This window comes from Elephantulus edwardii, unplaced genomic scaffold, assembly GCF_000299155.1.
Source record: "Elephantulus edwardii isolate Elephantulus edwardi_28Jun2011 unplaced genomic scaffold, EleEdw1.0 scaffold00048, whole genome shotgun sequence".
NCBI classification, from domain to species: Eukaryota; Metazoa; Chordata; class Mammalia; order Macroscelidea; family Macroscelididae; genus Elephantulus; species Elephantulus edwardii.
The window spans coordinates 16,887,238-16,906,251 of NW_006399798.1; the positions used below are offsets into that span (position 1 = coordinate 16,887,238).

Here is a 19,014-nt window from a genome sequence, read left to right on the forward strand (position 1 = left end):
TTAGTAAGTTTACCAAAATATTCAACTGAAGAATCAACTACTTTGAATGAAGATTCCTCTGTCCTTTTAGAAAGGTACACAGTTACCATTTTTTTTTCTTTTGTATTTTTCTTTACTCAGATACCCTTTATTTATTCTGTAGCTGGCTTTCCCCTTTGCTTAATTATATATCTTTTTTTTCCCTACTAGTTTATTTACAAAACTCAATTACAGGGGAGCTCTGGTGGCCTAGTGACAAGGAGCTGCAACTACAATCCCAGAGGCTCACGGTTCGAATCCACCAGATGCTCTGCCGGGGAAGGAGGGACAATCTCCTCCTGTACCAGTCAGATCTGATTTGACGGTACACGCACACAAAAATTAAACAACAACAACAAAACAACAAAAAAAACAACTCAAATACAAATTTGAACAAATTCTTTCCATTCCCCCGCATCAAATTGTACAACCCAATGATTAATCCTCCCCTCTCCCTGCACTTCCACATCCCTCTGCTTCCAGTATCTCCCACCCCTCCTGGATCCTTATACTAATGGTTTTATATGATATTTGTCCTTGTGGGACTGAGTTAGTTCACTCAGCGTAATGCTCTCCAGTTCCTCCCAAATTAGGTAATTACAAAGTTCTTGCTCCTGCATGCTGCTAAGTATTCCATTGTGTGAATGTACCGTAATTTCTCAATCCATTCATTTGTGATTGGACATTTGGGCTTTTTCCATGTTCTTGAGATTGTAAATAATGCTGCTATGAACATTAGTGTACAAATCTCAATTTGTGCCTCAGTTCTCATATTCTCAGGGTATATTCCAGGTAGTGGAATATCTGGGTCATATGGAATCTCTATGTTCAGCTTTTTCAGGAAGCGCCAGACCGCCTTCCAGAATGGTTATACAAGCCCAACAACAACATATAAGTTTCTTTCTCGCTACATCCTCTCCAACATCTATTACTTGCTGCCCTCTTAAACTTTTATATTGTTACTGGAGTGAGATTGTACCTCATTGTGGTTTTTACTTGCATCTCCTTTATTGCCAGTGATTTGGAGCATTTTTTCATATGTTTGTTTGCCATTAGAATATCTTCCTCTGTGAAAATTCTTCCCATGTCTTTTGCCCATTTTGTAATTGGGTTATCAATATCAGTTTTGGTTTGTTTTTTTTTTTGTGGAGGCCCAGGAGTATTCTGTAAACTTTTATTATAAAGCTCTTGTCTGAGATGGTAAATGTTTGTTCCCAATCTGTAGGTTTTCTTTTAACCTTGATGGAAAAAGGTTTTTTTATATGCACAGGGATTTACTCTTTAGAAGATCCCATGCATCAATTTTATCCTCTTTAGATTGTGCATTTCTGGTTGTATTTGGTAGTCTCTTTATACCTTAAACTAGTGCTTCTAAGCTTTATCCCAGTTTGTCTCTTATGAATGTTATGGTTTTGGGCTTTACTCCCAGGTCTCGGATCCATCTTTAGTTGATTTTTGTGTATGGTGTGAGATGTGGATCCTGTTTCAGCTTTCTGCAGGTGGAAGTCCAGTTTTGCCAGCACCATTTGTTGAAGAGATTATTTCCCCCCCCCCATTTGATAGATTTTATTTCCTTGTAGAATATCAGTTGACCATAGATAGTTGGGTCTCTTTCTGGGTTCTCAATTCTGTTCCATTGGTCTATTTGCCTGTCATTGCTGTTTTGGTTACTATTGCTGTGTAGTAGGTTTTGGGTCAGGGAATGCTATGCCTCCAACATAATTTTTGTTTTTCAGAAGTGTTTTGCTTATTCAGGGTCTCTTGTCTCTCCAAATAAATTTGATAATTTCTCTTTCAATCTCCTTGAAAAATTAATTTGGTATCTAGATTGGGATTGCATTGAACATGTAGATTGCTTTTGGTAGGATTGTCATTTTCATCATATTGAGTCTTCCTTACCATGAACAACAGGGCACATTGTTTCATTTCAGCTCATGAATTTTGGTTTGCAATTTTTCAGTTGTTAGTGTACTGTTACTAGTTAATAAACTTAATTATCCATGTACAATTAGATGAAAAAGAAAAAGGGAATCACAAAACTTCAGCTTTTTTTTTACTTTTTAAAAAAAATTAATTTTAATGAAAGTTTACAGAGACTTTTGATTTCTGTTCATTCATTGTTAACACTTTTCTCCCTGCCCACCCCTCCCCCCAATTAGTTTTTCTCTTTGAAAAGTAGAAGAAAAATTCTTTCATTGCTATATAATCTCCCCCCCCCCCAGTCCACTCCATTGTGCAGCCTTCTTTTTGGACTCCTGTCATGACAATAATACATAATTAAATATCCCTTTTAAACAGTTCTCTCCCTCATCTGTTTCAATGCAGTATACATTATTTATTCCCCTCTTTCTCAGTCTCCCCCCAACCCTGATGTCAGTCCTGTTTTACAACAGTGGCACTATGCAATATTTGTCCTTTTGTGACTGAGGTATTTCACTCAGCATAATGTCCTCCAGGGTCACCCATTTTGTATAATATTTCATGGGCTTCTTGTTTTTCAGTGCAGCATAGTATTCCATTGTGTGACTATACCAGAGCTGCTCTATCCATTCATTTGTTGATGGGCACTTGGATTGTTTCCCTCTTTTTGCTATTGTGAACAAAGCCGCAATAAACATATGGATGTGCATAAAACTTCAGCTTTTATAAATGATTGTTATATTAAGGAGTTTTGTGTGAGTGTATCTCTAGAGTAAATTCCAGAAAGAATTGCTAAAACAAATGTTACATATATGCATAGATTTTTATCAAAGTGCCTTTTGAAAACTGAACCAGTTTATACTCTGAAAATGTTTCAAAGTGAACCTATATTTAATATTACACAAAGTGTTCACATTGTTTATTATAGTTTTGTGTATCTTTTGAATAGAAGCTATTTTGTAGCTTCCAGCTAAACTTGATAGAATGTAAAACTTTTGAAACTTTTTGGTCTGTCTGCTTTTTACCTCTAAAATTAACAGCAAACTGAAACTTAGGGTTTCATAAAAGCTTAAATACAGCAGAGATTGTGAGGATGGCAGGTGTCTAATTTGATAGCATCTAAACTATTAAAACTCCAATCTGTGAAACAGTTATTTCCAGCCACATGCAAGATAGTACTTTTTAAGTAGGAGATTACATTAAATTAAGCACAATGTTACCACCTTACAGATAAAACACTTTCAACATTATTTTTTTTTTCAACATTATTTTTAACATTACCTCCTCCCACAGATGTTTTGTTGATTGGGGTAGAGTTGAGCATGTCATTTCTCAAAATTCATAGAGTTGACAGAGGTATGTGGTTTAGGAAGTGAATGCCATTCCTGCTTCCACAGAAGTCTTAGAATAATTTATTGCGTTTCTCATTATAAAAAGTCTACTTTATACAATGTCTTTATAGGTAGGGTCTACTGTGTACAGTCTTTTAATCGGTACTCTTTTAGGCACAAGAGACAGAAACAAACACGCTCCTGTATTTATTCATGTTATATTTACCCATATTTTGAGATTTTTCCTGAATGCACTTAAAAAAGTCATTGTTACCTGTAAAACAGTTGATTCCGCTAGATAATTGAGAGCTGATTATAATTTCACCTTTTTAACTTATTTCCATTCTAATGTGCTAGCCTTGACTTTATAGTTTCTGTAGACATAAAAAAATTAAAACTAAATTGTTGCTTCTTGATATCATTTTAATGTGACACATTTTAGAGAATTGCAAGTTTTTTCCTGGGTTTTTTTCTTTTCTTCCTTGGCCACACGGAAGAAACAAGAACCCCTTGTTTGTGTAACTGATGTAATACTTGTGGTGGTAGATAAGTACTGTCAGAGTCAGAACCGACTCATTCATCCTCCAGTGGGTTTTCAGAGGCAGTAAATAGGATGTGAGATTACCCATCTTTCTTCTGTGGAGCAGCTGGTGGATTGGACTGTGTGCTTCTGGGTTAGCAGTCCAACTCTTATCTCCTAATATAAATCCTCCAGAACTCCCTATGGAATATTTACTGACTTGTAATTATATCATTTCTTTACTTATAGGAAGACGAAAACCACGAGTACATCGACCTCGTTCTCCAATATTGGAAGAAAAAGACATCCCGCCCCTTGAATTCCCCAAGTCCTCTGAGGATTTAATGGTGCCTAATGAGCATATAATGAATGTTATTGCCATTTATGAGGTCCTGCGGAACTTTGGCACTGTTTTAAGATTGTCTCCTTTTCGCTTTGAGGACTTCTGTGCGGCTCTGGTTAGTCAAGAACAGTGCACCCTGATGGCAGAGATGCACGTTGTCCTTTTGAAAGCGGTTTTACGTGAAGAAGACACTTCCAATACTACCTTTGGACCTGCTGATCTGAAAGATAGCGTTAATTCCACACTTTATTTCATAGATGGGATGACGTGGCCGGAGGTGCTGCGGGTGTACTGTGAGAGCGATAAGGAATACCATCATGTTCTTCCTTATCAAGAAGCAGAGGACTACCCATACGGACCCGTGGAGAACAAAATCAAAGTTCTGCAGTTCTTAGTGGATCAGTTTCTTACAACAAACATTGCTCGTGAGGAATTGATGTCTGAAGGGGTGATCCAGTATGACGACCATTGTAGGGTCTGTCACAAACTTGGGGATTTGCTTTGTTGTGAGACCTGTTCGGCCGTGTACCATTTGGAATGTGTGAAGCCTCCCCTGGAGGAGGTACCTGAAGATGAGTGGCAGTGTGAAGTCTGTGTAGCACACAAGGTGCCTGGAGTGACTGACTGTGTTGCTGAAATCCAAAAAAATAAACCATATATCCGACACGAACCTATTGGATATGACCGAAGTCGGAGGAAATACTGGTTCTTGAACCGAAGACTCATAATGTAAGTAAATACAGCCTTAATTTTTGCTTTTTGATTGATGTAGAATTACTGTTGCTGATGTAGTGTAAACCTTTGTAATTGAATAGAATTATATAGTTAAATATCTTCCAACTTGAAGGACTGTGTGCACTAGAACAGTCTTTAAAATAGCAAAGAAGAATGATGGAAGAAAGACAAATACATCACACTGTCTTTAATACCAGGGTAGCGGTTGCTGTTAGGTGCTGTCGAGTTGAGTATGAATGACTCATAGTGAGCCTGTGAACAGCCACCCTGGAACCCTGCCCTATCCTGCCATCCTATCCTCATCATCACCCTGACACACTAAAGCCCATGGCTAAAGTCACCATGTCAGTCCATCTGGTTGAGGATCTTCGCCTTCACTGACCCTCTGTCTTTCCAAGCATGATGTCTCTTTTCAAGGAATAGCCTTGCTGAACTGCATACCCAAAGTATGAAAGACGAGAATGTTTACCGGTTGGGAGGCCCTACTGTGTTCCACTCACATTTCCCTATTGCCTATCTCAAGATAATCCCTGTCCTAGCTTTTCTTTTTAGTTTTATTATTTCCATGTGTAAAATGGAGCAGCAGCACAGAGACTTGGATTTTTACAGTTTATGTCCTCACATGGTTTGTTTTCAGAGGTATTTGGGGAGCCTTTTCAGTCTCCATGTTGTGTCTTCCTCAGTTTTTGTTGGTTTGGGTTTTTTCCCTTCTGTTCGAGCGGTGACTTATTCATTGCAAATTCTGCCTCAGTTTTGAGCTTCTCTCAGGGACTTTCTCCTCTTCTCCTCTGTTGTATTTTTCCCATGAACTATCTTTGGATGTTGGACTTCCTATTTTGCTCCTTTGATTTGCTTATCTTCTCATCCCATTTTTCCTTTTTGTCTTTTTTCTTCTTGCAGGGTGTGTGTGTGTGTTTAATTTTCCTAGATCTCCTGATCTTTCAACTTTTCTATTCATTTTCTTCTTTTCTGCTCTTTTATTTTCTGAGAGGTAGCTTGGCCTCAGAATCATTTTTTTATTTAATGATAAAATTATGTATTTCATGAGTATAACTTTTTTTCTTACCTTTTTGAGCACATGAATTATCATTTTCCCTCTTTTTCTGTACATAAGTTTTATTATGCCTAAAATTTTTTTTATTTTCTTGGTGGTCCCTCCTGTCCTGATGTCAAGCTTTCATAGTGAAGGTGTGGCTGATGGTGTTTTGGTGACTAATTGGATGGTATGGGCTATATTCACTGTGTAAATTAAACTTTGCATATAGTTTCCATTAACCCCTCTGTTTTCTACTTTTGGTTTGGTTTTTTTTTTGTTTGTTGGGTTACCCCCACCCCATTTGTTGTGTGCTGTCAAATCGAACCCAACTGGCACAGTAGGAAATTGCCCCTCCTCCAGTGGAGCATCTGGTGGATTCGAACTGCATGCCTTTGGAATTGCAGCGCAGCTTCTTGCCACTAGGCCACCAGAGCTCCTTTGTTTTCTACTTTTGTTCACTGCTGAACCTGAGTTTCCTGTGTTCAGAGAGCCTCAGTTTACTGCCAGAGACCAAACCCGTAGGGAAACTTCGGTGGTGTAGTTTTTAGCAAGTTGCATTGCTAACTCAAAGGCCACATTTCTCTGGTGATTCAAATACATTAGCAGCTGCAAGAGAGAGAGGTAGGCAGCCTCCTCCAGGTGCAGTTTATAGCCTTGGAAACCCAGTGGTGGGGGGGTAGGGGGGTTGCTGTGAGTTGGAACTGACTCAACGCCAGTATTTTTAAGTCAGAAGATCAAACCTTAAGAGACTTGAAAGGGGAGACAGTCTTAGCATCTGCCTCTTAAACAACTTGGAACCAGTTTCTGTTTTCAGTGTGCCCCTCATTTTCAGTGTTTCTTGAGGATTGTTAGTTGTATTTGGTTCTCAGCTAAGCCTATTTGGGTTGGATTTTTTTTTATGTCAACCAAGGCATTTGTCACTTGTTAACTTCCTTCTAGGTGCCAAGTTTGTTGTTGTATACCTTGCTTTTTCTTGTCATGTGATTCTTGAGAATTTTGTAGAATAGCAAAATTTAAAAAAAAATAGGAAAATTAGATGTGTGAGTTGAAGCTGTCACCCTATCTAGAAACAGATTTGAGCAATAGTATACAAAATTTTAGATGTGAGTGGATATGTAGACTACATTATTAATACTTTTTAAGATCCCTGATGGCATGGTACATAATGTTAGGCTGTTAACTTAAAGTATGGCAGTTCGAATCCACCAGCCACTTTGAAGGAGAAACATGACAGACAGTCTCCTCCCCTGAAGATTAAGGCCTCAGAAACCTGATGAAGGGCCGTGTGAGTCAACGATAAGGGGGTGTTTTGGCTCAGTTACTTTTCCTAGTTAAACAGTAAAATCCTTCAGTTGTCTGTTTTGTAATGAAACTGTTCCTTTCTGTGTATTTGCTTGAGAAGTTTTAATTGTAGAATTTCAAAGTACCTTTCTAAATATAAAGTAAAATACATAAAATTGAATGATACCTTCAGGCAAGCAAGAGTGATTGATATCTTTTGTTGTGACATCCTTAGCACTTTTTACATAAAGTTAGGTGGGAAACAGAAAATACCACAGTTGTGATAATTAAGTATCCTGTGTCAATGATTTTATTAAATCTGAACGATGCTGCATCTTTTACTGAAATGATATTTAAACAATTTCAGCTTAAGTGCCCCCTTGTGGTAGCTTGTATGTGGGTTTCTGGTAAAAGTTTTAAAAACTGTGGCCATCAGGTAGCTTGTGTGTGAGTCTCTGGTAAAAGTTTGAAAACCTTGTTGCCATTGGTTCCACTCCTATTGACCCCAAAGGACACAGTAGCATTGTCCCAGAGAGTTGTCACAGCTGTCATCTTTATGGAATCAAACAACTACATGAAAATTTGAAAGCCATGTCAGTTGCTCAGACCAAAGAAATTTGGTGTGTGCCAGTCGGAATCAAACAACTACATGAAAATTTGAAAGCCATGTCAGTTGCTCAGACCAAAGAAATTTGGTGTGTGCCAGTCACTTCTTGTGACTGGAATTTAGGTTGAAGGGAATTTGTCTCTCAGTCTTTCAGTGGGACTTTTAAAATTGTAATATTAACAGTTTATAGAAATTGTTTCTTTTATTGCTATTACTTGTTTAGTAAACATTTAAAGTAGGTTATTTCTGTAACTTAACTCAGAACTCAGATTCATTGCCATCACGTCCAAACTGACTCCTAGCTGAAGCTCTTGTAATTTTTTGGAGCCTGTAGGTCATGTTGGAGGAGATTGCTCTGTTTCTCCCATGGAGCAGCTGGTGGATTCAAACGTCAGGTTAGCAGCTCAACTTTATAGACTAGATCGTCGCAGCTCCTGCTTGTTTGAGCTATGGTGCTGGAGAGGAGTATTGAATGTACCATGGACTGCTAAGAAAATGAACAGGTTCATCCTGGACAGGGTTAAACCGGGCTGCTCCTTGGAGGCAAGGATTCTGAGACTTCGTCTGACATACTTTGGACATGTTGCAAGGAGGGATAAGTCCTTGGAGAGGCACGTCATGCTTGGGAGGTGGAGGGACAGCGCAGGAGAGGAAGACCCTCAATGGGATGGATTGATTCAGTGACTGGGGTAATGAGGATAGGTGTGTTGGAGACTGTACAGATTGGTACAGGAGGATAGAGCACAGTTTAGGACTGTTGTACATAGGGTTGCTATGAGTCGCAGATGACTCGATGGCACATAACAACAACAATAAATATTAAAGAAGAGAAAGGCAGTATATAATTTTTTTCTTTCTAGTTCCTAAGAAGTTATGTTTCTCCTGTACTGTAGTCTGTCAGGGAGCTCTGGTGGGTGAGGAGTTGTGTTGCCAACCCTCGGGCACAGTTTGGATCCACTAGCTCCTCTGAGGGAGAAAGATGGGAAGTCTCCTCCCGTGAAAGGGTCAGTCAGGTGTCCCTTTTTGGTGGCACACAAACAACAGCATTAAGAGTAATTGTGCAAAAGCATAATAAAAGAGTTAAAATATTGTTAGAATTAACACAGATATTAAGAGAGCCCATGCTGTTGGAGAAATGATGCCAGTTGACATAAGGGTGGCCACAAAACTTGTGTCTGTGAAGAAGTCAGTATCTGCGAAGTGTAGAGTGATAGAGCCGAGTGCAGCCAGCTGAGGCACACCTGCCTTGTTTTCATCCCACGGCCCTTTGACTGTCACTAAACAAGGGTTACCAAAGTAAGCTAGCTCCCTTTACCTGTTGCTAGCCATTTTGAATAAAATTACCTTGAGCACATAGTTTACATTTAAAATGTTAGTTTTTATTTTCCAAATAAACGAAATTGTATTTTTAAAAACTGGCCAGCTTTCTACTCTCCCTCCATTGTAGCTTTCAGTTACTTGTACGCTGGTGGCTTAGTTGCCATCAGATCTGTGTCTGTGACACCATCCTTTTGCCCAGGTCCATTTCTGTTTGTTTCTCAGATGTCCACATGCAGGTATCTCAAACACAGCCTGTCTGAAACTCAGCTCCTTGTTGTTCTCATTACCTGTTCTCCATCCAGCATCCCCATCTTCGTAAGTAGGGTCACTAACCTCCTAGCTTCTCAAGCTCAGCACCTTATATGAAGCTTTTCAATATCTCTGAACTCTTGACTCCATGTCTCTCCATGCTCAGTGCCCCTACCATACCACAAATTCACATCATCTTCTTTAGACTTGTTAATGAACCTCCAAATTGGTTTGAATATAGGCCCCTCTTTCCTTCTGTACTGGATGGTTTTAAGACACCCATTCTGATCTCTTCTCCCAAGTTGAAAAACCTTTTTTTTACCTCCCTTTGCTCTTAGCAGAAGCTCAGACTCTTTAACTTAGATTTCTGACTTTGTACATTTAATTTTCTCCCTCTCTACTACCTGAAACAAATTAAGTAAAACATAACCACATTTCTTGGTTTAATTTCTCCTTCAAAGCTCTGCCTTTTTATGCCATTTCAGAGAGGTTCCACACACCCTCACATTGCATCTTGTAGCACTGCTACTAGTATAACAACATTCCAACTTAAAATTATTTGTTTTGAAGTAGATTCTTGTGCTTTGCATAGTCAGGAAAAGACTAGCAGTCGTGTATGGTGTATCTGCTAGATTCCATTCCTGTGCTAAGCACTTTCTATGCACAGTTGTTCTTGTGTATGGTCGAGTTGGAACCAACTCTTAGCGGAGCCTCCAGAAGGTTCTCAGAGGATGTAAAATGCATGGAAGTTGATTGCCCGTCTTTTTTCCTGAGGAACAGCTGGCAGATTCTAACAACATGCCTTTGAGTTGACGGTGCACTTCCTTACCACTAGCCCACCAGTATTATTTGTATATAGATACTGTCACCCATTTTTCCAAATATAAAATTAAAGGACGGAGATATTATGTAATTTATTTACTGTCACCTAGCTGGGAGAGTTAGGATTTGAACCTAGGCATTCACATTCTAGAACCTGTGTATCTTTTTCTTTTTTTCAAATGATATTAGTGTGTGTTGTGTGTGTGTGTGCACGCACGCGCCCCTCCTTCTCCAGCAGAGCATCTGGTGGTTTCGAACCTCGTACCTGTGGGATTGCAGTGCAGCTTCTTGCCACTAGGCCACCAGAGCGCCCTTGAACCTGCATTTGTAATGACTACTTGAGTTGTCAGACCTGTCATATACAATTGCTTAATTTCGTTTCTGTGGGTTTGTTTAGAAATAAAACTTAAAATTTACTGTTATTCATTAACTTACTTTCTTAGCCTGGATAAAAGCCAGACACATTTGCAAATATAGATAGATATAGTTGCTCTTAATTGCCATTTTGGCGGATTTTTTCATTCCAGTATGTGTTCCTTGTGTGCTGATTGTTAGTATCTTCAGAAAAACCAGGCCCCTTCTCCATAAGGAGCCTCATAGGAACAAAGATCTGCAAAACCCCCACTGTCCCTGTAAATGATAAGATGTACCAGTTAATGTAATGATATAGAAGTCATTCTTTTAAGTCACATTCACAATTGTTGTTGTTGTTGTTATGTGCCATCGAGTCACTTGCGACTCATACATTTGCTATTTAAACTGTGTCCAGATGTCCACGTATTCATATGGAGATTTGAAACAGAGATGTTTAATAACTATCCCTGGTCACACAGTTAATAAGTGGCGAAACCGGGTTTGAACCAAGGCTTTCTGCCTGGAAAGCCTGTGTTTCTCCTTGAGCTTCCTGAGTTTTGTTTGAAAGCATTAGCAATTATTGTTCACTCTGCTTTGATTCCTTTATCCATCTGCAGTGTCAAGAAGAATCATGTTAGGTCATACGTGAGTATTATTTTGATTAATAGAATAAGTAGTGGCTGGGAGCCATATTTTTAGGGGTCCATTGTCAAAACGGTGCTCAGGAAAATACTGTCAGAGAAAGAAGACTCTGGCCAGCATGCTATGAGGAATGATTAGTTTATCTGAGAATGTTTTGCCTGGAAAACCCTAAACAGTGGAAAATTATAGATACTGTGAAAGATTTGAAGGAGTGTGTGTGGAGGAGGTGTTAGATTTATTCATATCACTCCAGCACGCAGAATCAGAACTAATGGGTGGAAATACTAGAGATTTGAGTCATCTGGTTATAAGGAATTACTCTGTAACAGAGCAGCAGTTCCAGTCTAGGACAGACTGTAAAGTGTAGTGGTTCTTCTTTCCATCCATATGGGGAGTATTGTAGGTACCAGTGTGGACTAGACAGCCAGCTTCTGGGGACTTTTCCATAATTGGGGAGTTGCTTGGAAAAAAAGGACGAGATATCCATTAAATTGATTCCCGTAGCTGCTCACTTTTAAATAAAAATTTTCTGATTTGATACATTTTCTTTAATTTTTTGTGTGTGTACCATGAAATCCGATTTGACTGGTACTGGAGGAGATTGTCCTTCCTTCTCCAGCAGAGCATCTGGCGGATTCGAACTGCTTACCTCTGGGATTGCAGTGCAGCTTCTTGTGCCTAGGCTGCCATAGCTCACCTGATTTGTTAACATTTTCTATGAAAATTTTTAGGTATAAAGCTTTTCTATTCCCCTGGGAAATAGGTAGATATTTTTTACTAAAAAGGAAAAAAGTAAGCAAATTACAAATTTTTTTCATCCTTAAAAGAGAAGAAATTTTTTTCCTTTTTTTAAAAATTTAATTGTATTATTTTTACGTGTACCGTCAAATCAGATCTGACTGATACAGGAGGAGATTGCCCCCTCCTTCTCCAGCAGAGCATCTGGTGGATCTGAACCGCATATGTCTGGGATTGCAGTGCAGTGTCTTGCCACTAGGCCACCAGAGCTCCCTTAAAACAGAAGAAATTTTTAAGATTAATGCTTTTGAAAAATAAAAACCCATGTAAATCCAAGTTTTTGTAAACTTTTGTTAAACTATAAATAAAAAAGAAAATTTTTAAAAAATCCCGAAGCCAAAACAACACCAAACCAAAAAATCCCAGCTGGCTTGTCGCCTCCCATGCTCACTAAGTACTTTATGATTTGATAGTGTCACTTAATTAGGTTTCTGTTGTGGTGTTGTCTTTTGGGAGCTTTTTATGAATCTTTGTAATGAAAGAATTTGGACCTCTTCAGCATTGAAAATTGGCAAATTGAAATTCAGCACTCGGTCAAAAACAGCCTGTAGAGATATGCATTAAAGAGTATAGTCTAGAGCAAATGAAATAAAAAGCAAATGTCAGAAATTTGTGTAAAAAACTTTTAACAGAAAAATACTCTGCTCTATATGCCCTCAGAATCTGATACAAAAGAGCACAGCTAGGTAATAAGGACCTGTATTTTAAAATTTTTGGTAATTTTAGATGCCTTTTTATTGTATCCACAACTGAATGTAATCTGAATAAGTTGTTCCTGGAGTCCTATTAAATAGTTCTTGATTTACTACTGTTTTAGGCTTGGTTCTGCAGTGAAGCAAAACCAGTGATGCTTTTAACGTTGCCACCAATGACGGCAAATGTGTTTCTAATAAGCACGGTTGTCAATTTAAAAAGTGTGCGGCAACGTGTTAAATTTGTGACGTTTTTGTGTATCTGAATGTGCATATGCATGCATCGTTCTGTGTTGTGTACAGGCAAGTCAGAACCTACTCACAGCTGATGCTCCAGAGGGTTTTTAGAGGCAGTAACTTGGACAGGTTTCCCAGCATCCTATAAGTCTTTATTTGTTTACATATGTATAAAAGAGAGAGATGTTGATTGATTTATATAAAGGAAGTGACTCAGCTGCTCATAGAGGCTGGTGTGTCCCCAGTCTGTGGATTGGACCTCAGACGCGAGGCGTCTCAAAGTGACAAACTGCTGGTTAAAGTCTTAAGAATCACAGGTTTCAAGCCAGTGCAGGATCAAGTGAGCTCTGCCAGGTTTCCTCAAATACTGGTTGCAGGCCACACCCGCAGCGATTTGATCCTTCAGTTACCTAGCTACTCCTCACAGAGCCCAACAAGGGAAGGATTAATCCTTAAGGGGAATGAATACATTCTTCCTGCCAAATCAGACAGTAAGATTGACCAAGTTTACACGTTTACACATAAGCATGACCATTACAATGACCTTAATAATAACAACAGCATTTAGTGGTCATTGGTCGTGATCTGTGTGTTCCAGCACTGAGAGTGATGCTTTATCATAATGTCATAATACTTTTCATTCTTTTTTAAAAAAAAATTTTTCTTTTCTTTTCTTTTTGTGTACCGTAGAATCAGATCCAGCTGGCACAGGAGGAGATTGCCTCTCCTGCAGCAGAGAATCTGGTGGATTCGAACCAAAACTTTTTATTCTTAGCATGATCCTGAAAGGGAGGTGCTTTTACTGCATTTTACCTGAAAAGCAAATGACTCAGAAAGGCTGTGTCCTCCCTGAGCACATTTGAAGTCCAATTTTTCTTAAAACCTGGTTCTTTCTATCCCTTAAGTTTTCTTTGAATAAAAGGTCTGGTTGGACTTTGATCAGGTGTCTGTACACACAGTCTCCAGTTCTTTTGAAAGGGAGGATTCTCCCATTTTACATGTTCTCTATGTCTCCTCTTAGACATTGTTTCCTTGGTTTTTAGTTTTAGTTTTCTGCTGAAGTCTCTAATTCTGTTAAAAGTTAGTGGACCCCTAGTTTTAGAAAGTTTAGTTTTCGTTTCTCCACTTAGAACTTTGGAACAAGAAAGATGCTCCATTATTGCTAAATTGAGAGGCTGTCTCCAAGGGCTGAGCCTTAGTTAACTAAACTATAAAACCATTTTGGTGTCACTTTTTAAACTTATTGTATTGTGAATCTTCTAAGTAACATAGTTTAAACATTTGTGGTGGGTTAAAATTAGGCCCATCATATATTGCAGTAATGATTTTTTTTTAAATATTGTCTGTGTGTGTCGTCAAATCTGATCTGACTGGTACAGGAGGAGATTGTCCCTCCTTCTCCAGGAAAGCATCTGGTGGATTTGAACCTCACACCTCTGGGACTGCAGTACAACTTCTTGCCACTAGGCCACCAGAGCTCCTTGCAGTAATGATTTTAAAAGTCAGTTGTGGTTATCTGAAACTGTGCCTTCCACCCCATACTCTTCACACATCTCTAAAATTTTAAGTTGTCTGTGAATATCATAGTGTTTTGAGTATTCTGTGCTGCTATAAAAATAACTTTTCTTGGGAAGTCTTGGAGGTGACTCCTGGTCTCCAGATCTTTGTAATAAAATGCTTATGGATATTGCAAAAAAAAAAAAAACCCAAAAAAAACTTTTCTTTTGACAAACCTAAATCATTTTATCCAAAGTTGCAGTGGATATGGGAATAAAAAGAATTAGCTTGCTTAAATAAACAAGAGTAAATTGATTTTGTGTATGAAATGAGGGAATTTCTGCCAAAGGCATTGCCCTTTAGTGTCAGGTATTTTCACTCTGTATCAGAGAAGAAACATTGTGTTTAATGCAGAAAGTATTTTCGTACTTCTTTTCAACAGAGAAGAAGATACAGAAAATGAGAATGAAAAGAAAATTTGGTACTACAGCACAAAGGTCCAGCTTGCAGAATTAATTGACTGTCTAGACAAAGATTACTGGGAAGCAGAACTCTGCAAAATTCTAGAAGAAATGCGTGAAGAAATTCACCGGCACATGGACATCACAGAAGACCTGACCAATAAGGCACGGGGCAGCAACAAGTCCTTTCTGGCTGCAGCAAATGGTGAGAGAGTTTTCCAGTCTCAAGTTTTGTTCAGTTTGATAGAAATGCTTGCTGTAATATCACTACAGAACTTGACTGTCAGTTAAAATGATCCAGTAGATACATTTTACTTTCATTTTCAGCATTTCAATTATGAATGGTATACATTTTATGGTTTTCTATTTTGTCTTGGTCATGACTGATAAGTCCCCAATTTGTTTTTGTTTTAATTTTTCATGTCTTCGTAGGTTTTGAATATTGTAAGAAGCAGTTTTAAGATTTACTCCTTGCATGCTTTGTTTCAATAAGCTTTTAATTTTAGAGTAGTTTTGGATTTACAAAAAGGAAGGATTTCCATATGCCTTCTTCCTCCTATGATGTGTTTGTCACAGTTAATGAGCCAGTTCTTTTTTGTTTTATTTTTTACATTTTCTACTAGCTTATTTACAAAATTCTAATACATTGTTTTTAAAAAACAAATTCTTTCAATTCCCCTCACTCCCTTCACCCATCAAATTGTACAACCCTATGATTAATCCCCCTCTTCCCCTGCACATCCTCATCCCTCTGCTTCTACCCTCTCCCACCCCTCTTGGATCCTTATACTCATTCTACAATGATGGCTTTATACAGTATTTATCCTTGGGGACTAAGTTCACTCAGCATAACGCTCTCAAGTCCCTCCCAAGTTAGGTAATAATGAGCCGGTATTGATGCAGTGTTCTTCCATAACAACTTTTGTCAGATTTCTTTCATGTTCACCTAATGCCCTCTTTATGCCCATGATGATCCCGTCTGCAACACCCCATCACAGTCAATGTGCTTCTCTCTTTAGGCTCCTCTAGGCTCCGCCTTTCCTTGTCATGAGTTTGATGATTTGGAAAGTACTGATCAGGTGTTTGATAGTCTGCCCTTCGGTATGGGACTAAAGAAGGGTCTTGGGAGTGGCCCCTAGGTAGTACCCATAGATGGTAGAGAAAAGATTGACATTTCTGGTCCGTGCAAAGGGGCCTTGGGACAAAGGCATGATCAACTTCTGAAAACTCAGTTGTTAAAAACACCATGGAACGTGGTTCCCTGACACTCATGAGGTTGCCATGAGATGAATCAGGATTACCTTGTCAGTCACAGGCTTAGTTTCTGTGTGGGGCTAGGGCCTTAAGTCCAAGAAAGGGAAGTACCATTCTATTCCATCACATCAAGGAAACTTGGTGTTAGCATGATTGACTTATCCCTGATGCCAGTAACTTTGATCACCAGGTATAGGTAGTTGTTTTCATGTTTTTCCATTGACACTGCCTCCCCTTTTCTATAGCACTTTTGGAGAGGTAACATAAATGATCTTAAGTTCTTCACAGGAGATTTGTGTATCTCCTCCCTTTTTTAATTGTCCTTAACTTATATTTTTATGGAATCATGGATGTTGCTTTTATACTTTGAGTTAGAAATAAATTTTTTATTTTGTTACTCTGCTTTTTAAAAAAGTAATAAAAGAATTCTTTTCCCTCCTTTTCACCTATCAATAGTACAACATGATATGCAGTAAAAAGTGAACAATGTATTTGAATTTTGTAAATAAAGTAGTATAATTAAGGAAAAAATTCTCTCTGTTCATAATTTTCAACCTTTGCTTTTCTGGAAGCAGCCATATTGCCATTTTCTTAATCCTGCCAGAGAGACTCTGCCTGTGTAATAAGTGGCACCTGTATTGTCACAGGGCCTTTTAGACTGTTCAGTCAAAGTGAAATTGGAATGGACCCTAATTTGTAAAATGTGGGTGTATTGGATTACAAACCAGAATGAGGCCCAGTGCCCTGCTAGAAACATAGTTGCCCTCTTAGAAGACAAGGACTGCACGTGTGTTGCTTAGCAACTAAGTCTTTAGCAAAGAGTCGGAAACAGGTGGTGCTCTCAAAGATGGCCACCAGTCCAGCCACTCTGAATGTGTGTCGCTGTCCATGGTCGTTGTAATAATCCAGTGGCCTGCACCAAACTCTTTAAAGGGCTGCTTGTGCCCCTTCTAAATAAATCCTCCATCCAGAGCTCTGTCACATCATTTGCCCCACTGTTCTCATTCTGGTGCACCCACATTTTACGCATTTGTATTGCTTCCATTTCATTGCATGCTGGCCATGAGTGAATTTTTCAGCTGTACTAGAGCCCTGATTTTTTAACAAGTTTGCCATTTAGGTAAGATTCTGGACATGCACTTCAGCTAACAGCGTCCTCCTGCTCTTCTGGGTACATTTTCTATTCATATAAACCTGTCCCTTTTTGCCATTCTCCATTTATTGAAAATTTTTCCCATTCCCCAAATGCTTAAAAAAAATGGGATTTTTTAAAAAAAGATTTATTCCAGTCGCTATCTCTAAGCTTGTTCCCACATACTCTGCATCAGTATTCCCTTGTGTTCTTGAATATTTTTAGAAAACGACAGACTTGCTATATTGCTCCTAAGTACTATTGCATTACAAGAACACTTGTCTTCAGGAATGAAATTATTTCTTTGTCAAAGATTATATTTAGGCATATATGATAATTGGAGGTATTTCTGTGTTAGATATGCTTAGAAGAATGTGTAAAAAGCTTCATAAGAAAAACTTGAATCTTCAAAATTCTTGAGGGAGTCAATAATTGCCATAAGACAATTCTATTCCTTTTCCTTCTCCTCCTTTCTATAGATCAAAAAAATTGGGAAGTTATTCATTTTAGCTGGGTTACTTCCATCTTATGTCCGTTCATGAATTAAGTCATTAAAATTGACAAATCTCCAGAGCTCTGGTGGCTTAGTCCACAGGTTGCTAATCAAATATGATAAATCTCTTGTTGTCTTCCTGTCTGCAGCTTTTAGTACAATAAGAGAATCATAGCCAGTCGCCTGAAAGGTATTGTGTACTTTCATCAGGAATATTGAATTTTAAATGCTTTCGGAGTGAGCTTGTCTTGATACAAATTTGTATATAGAGAATCATCTTATCTAAGAAAATTAAAAACAGAACCAGGGCATTAAGGTGAATTTCTTTCCTCCAAGAAAGCAATTAAATAAAAAGAGCAGCCTTTATCAGTAAAATGGTTGGTATTACACAATTAAGAGCTTCTCATACAGTCCTGTATGAGTCCATAAAGCATGTTTAATTCCTATATAATTTAGTATGTTATGTACTTTATTAAAATTAGTTAAACCTTAATAGTAATTAAGAGCAGCAGAGAGTGTTGAGCTTTGGGCTATAATATATTCTTAGAAAGTTCAAAGATAAAAACTGGGAAATTCATATACTTCTGTGTCCATTTTGTTGTTGTTGTTGGGTATTGTCAGGTCAATTCTGACTCATACCAACCCCGCACTCAACAGAACACACTGCCCCGTCTTCCACCATCACAGCCATTGCCATGTTTGAGCCTGTTTTTGAAGCCTCTCAGTGTGTCAGTGTATCTTGTTGAGTTTCTTCCTGTTTTCACAAACTCTGCTAGGTATGATGTCCTTTGCCAGGGACTAGTTCCTCCTAGTAACATGTCCAGTGTACATGAAACAAGTGTCTTGCCATCTTGTTTTTGGCTGTTCTTCCAGGACAAGTTTGTTTTCTGGCTGTCAGTCCATGACATATTTGACTTTCCTTGCTAATACCATCATTCAATGACCTCATTTTTCTTCATCTTTCTTATTCATTGTCCAACTTACAAGGTGGTTGAAAACACAGTTTTCAGCTTAACATACTGTTGTTTTGGTTTTGGTAAATTTTTTAAATTTTGTAATATTTTTTATTTTTTTTTGTAATTTTATTATTTTTTGTGCATTTACCATCAAATCGGATCTGACTGGTACAGGAGGAGATTGCCCCTCCTTCTCCGGCAGAGCATCTGGTGGATTTGAACCCCGTACCTCTGGGATTGCAGTGCAGCTTCTTGCCACTAGGCCACCAGAGCCCCCAAATTTTGTAATATTTTATAAAATTTTTCAAAAATGTGA

General features: G+C 38.4%; 1 protein-coding gene across 1 annotated transcript in view; it reads left to right on the forward strand.

The window, feature by feature from the left end:
* The window catches only part of BPTF (bromodomain PHD finger transcription factor), a 151,586-nt gene that overhangs the window by 38,848 nt on the left and 93,724 nt on the right, over nt 1-19,014 (forward strand). The window contains exons 2-3 of the mRNA XM_006886274.1: nt 4,039-4,861; nt 14,845-15,068. Of these exons, the coding sequence (XP_006886336.1) occupies nt 4,039-4,861; nt 14,845-15,068 (1,047 nt within the window). The remainder of the gene's footprint in view (nt 1-4,038; nt 4,862-14,844; nt 15,069-19,014) is intronic.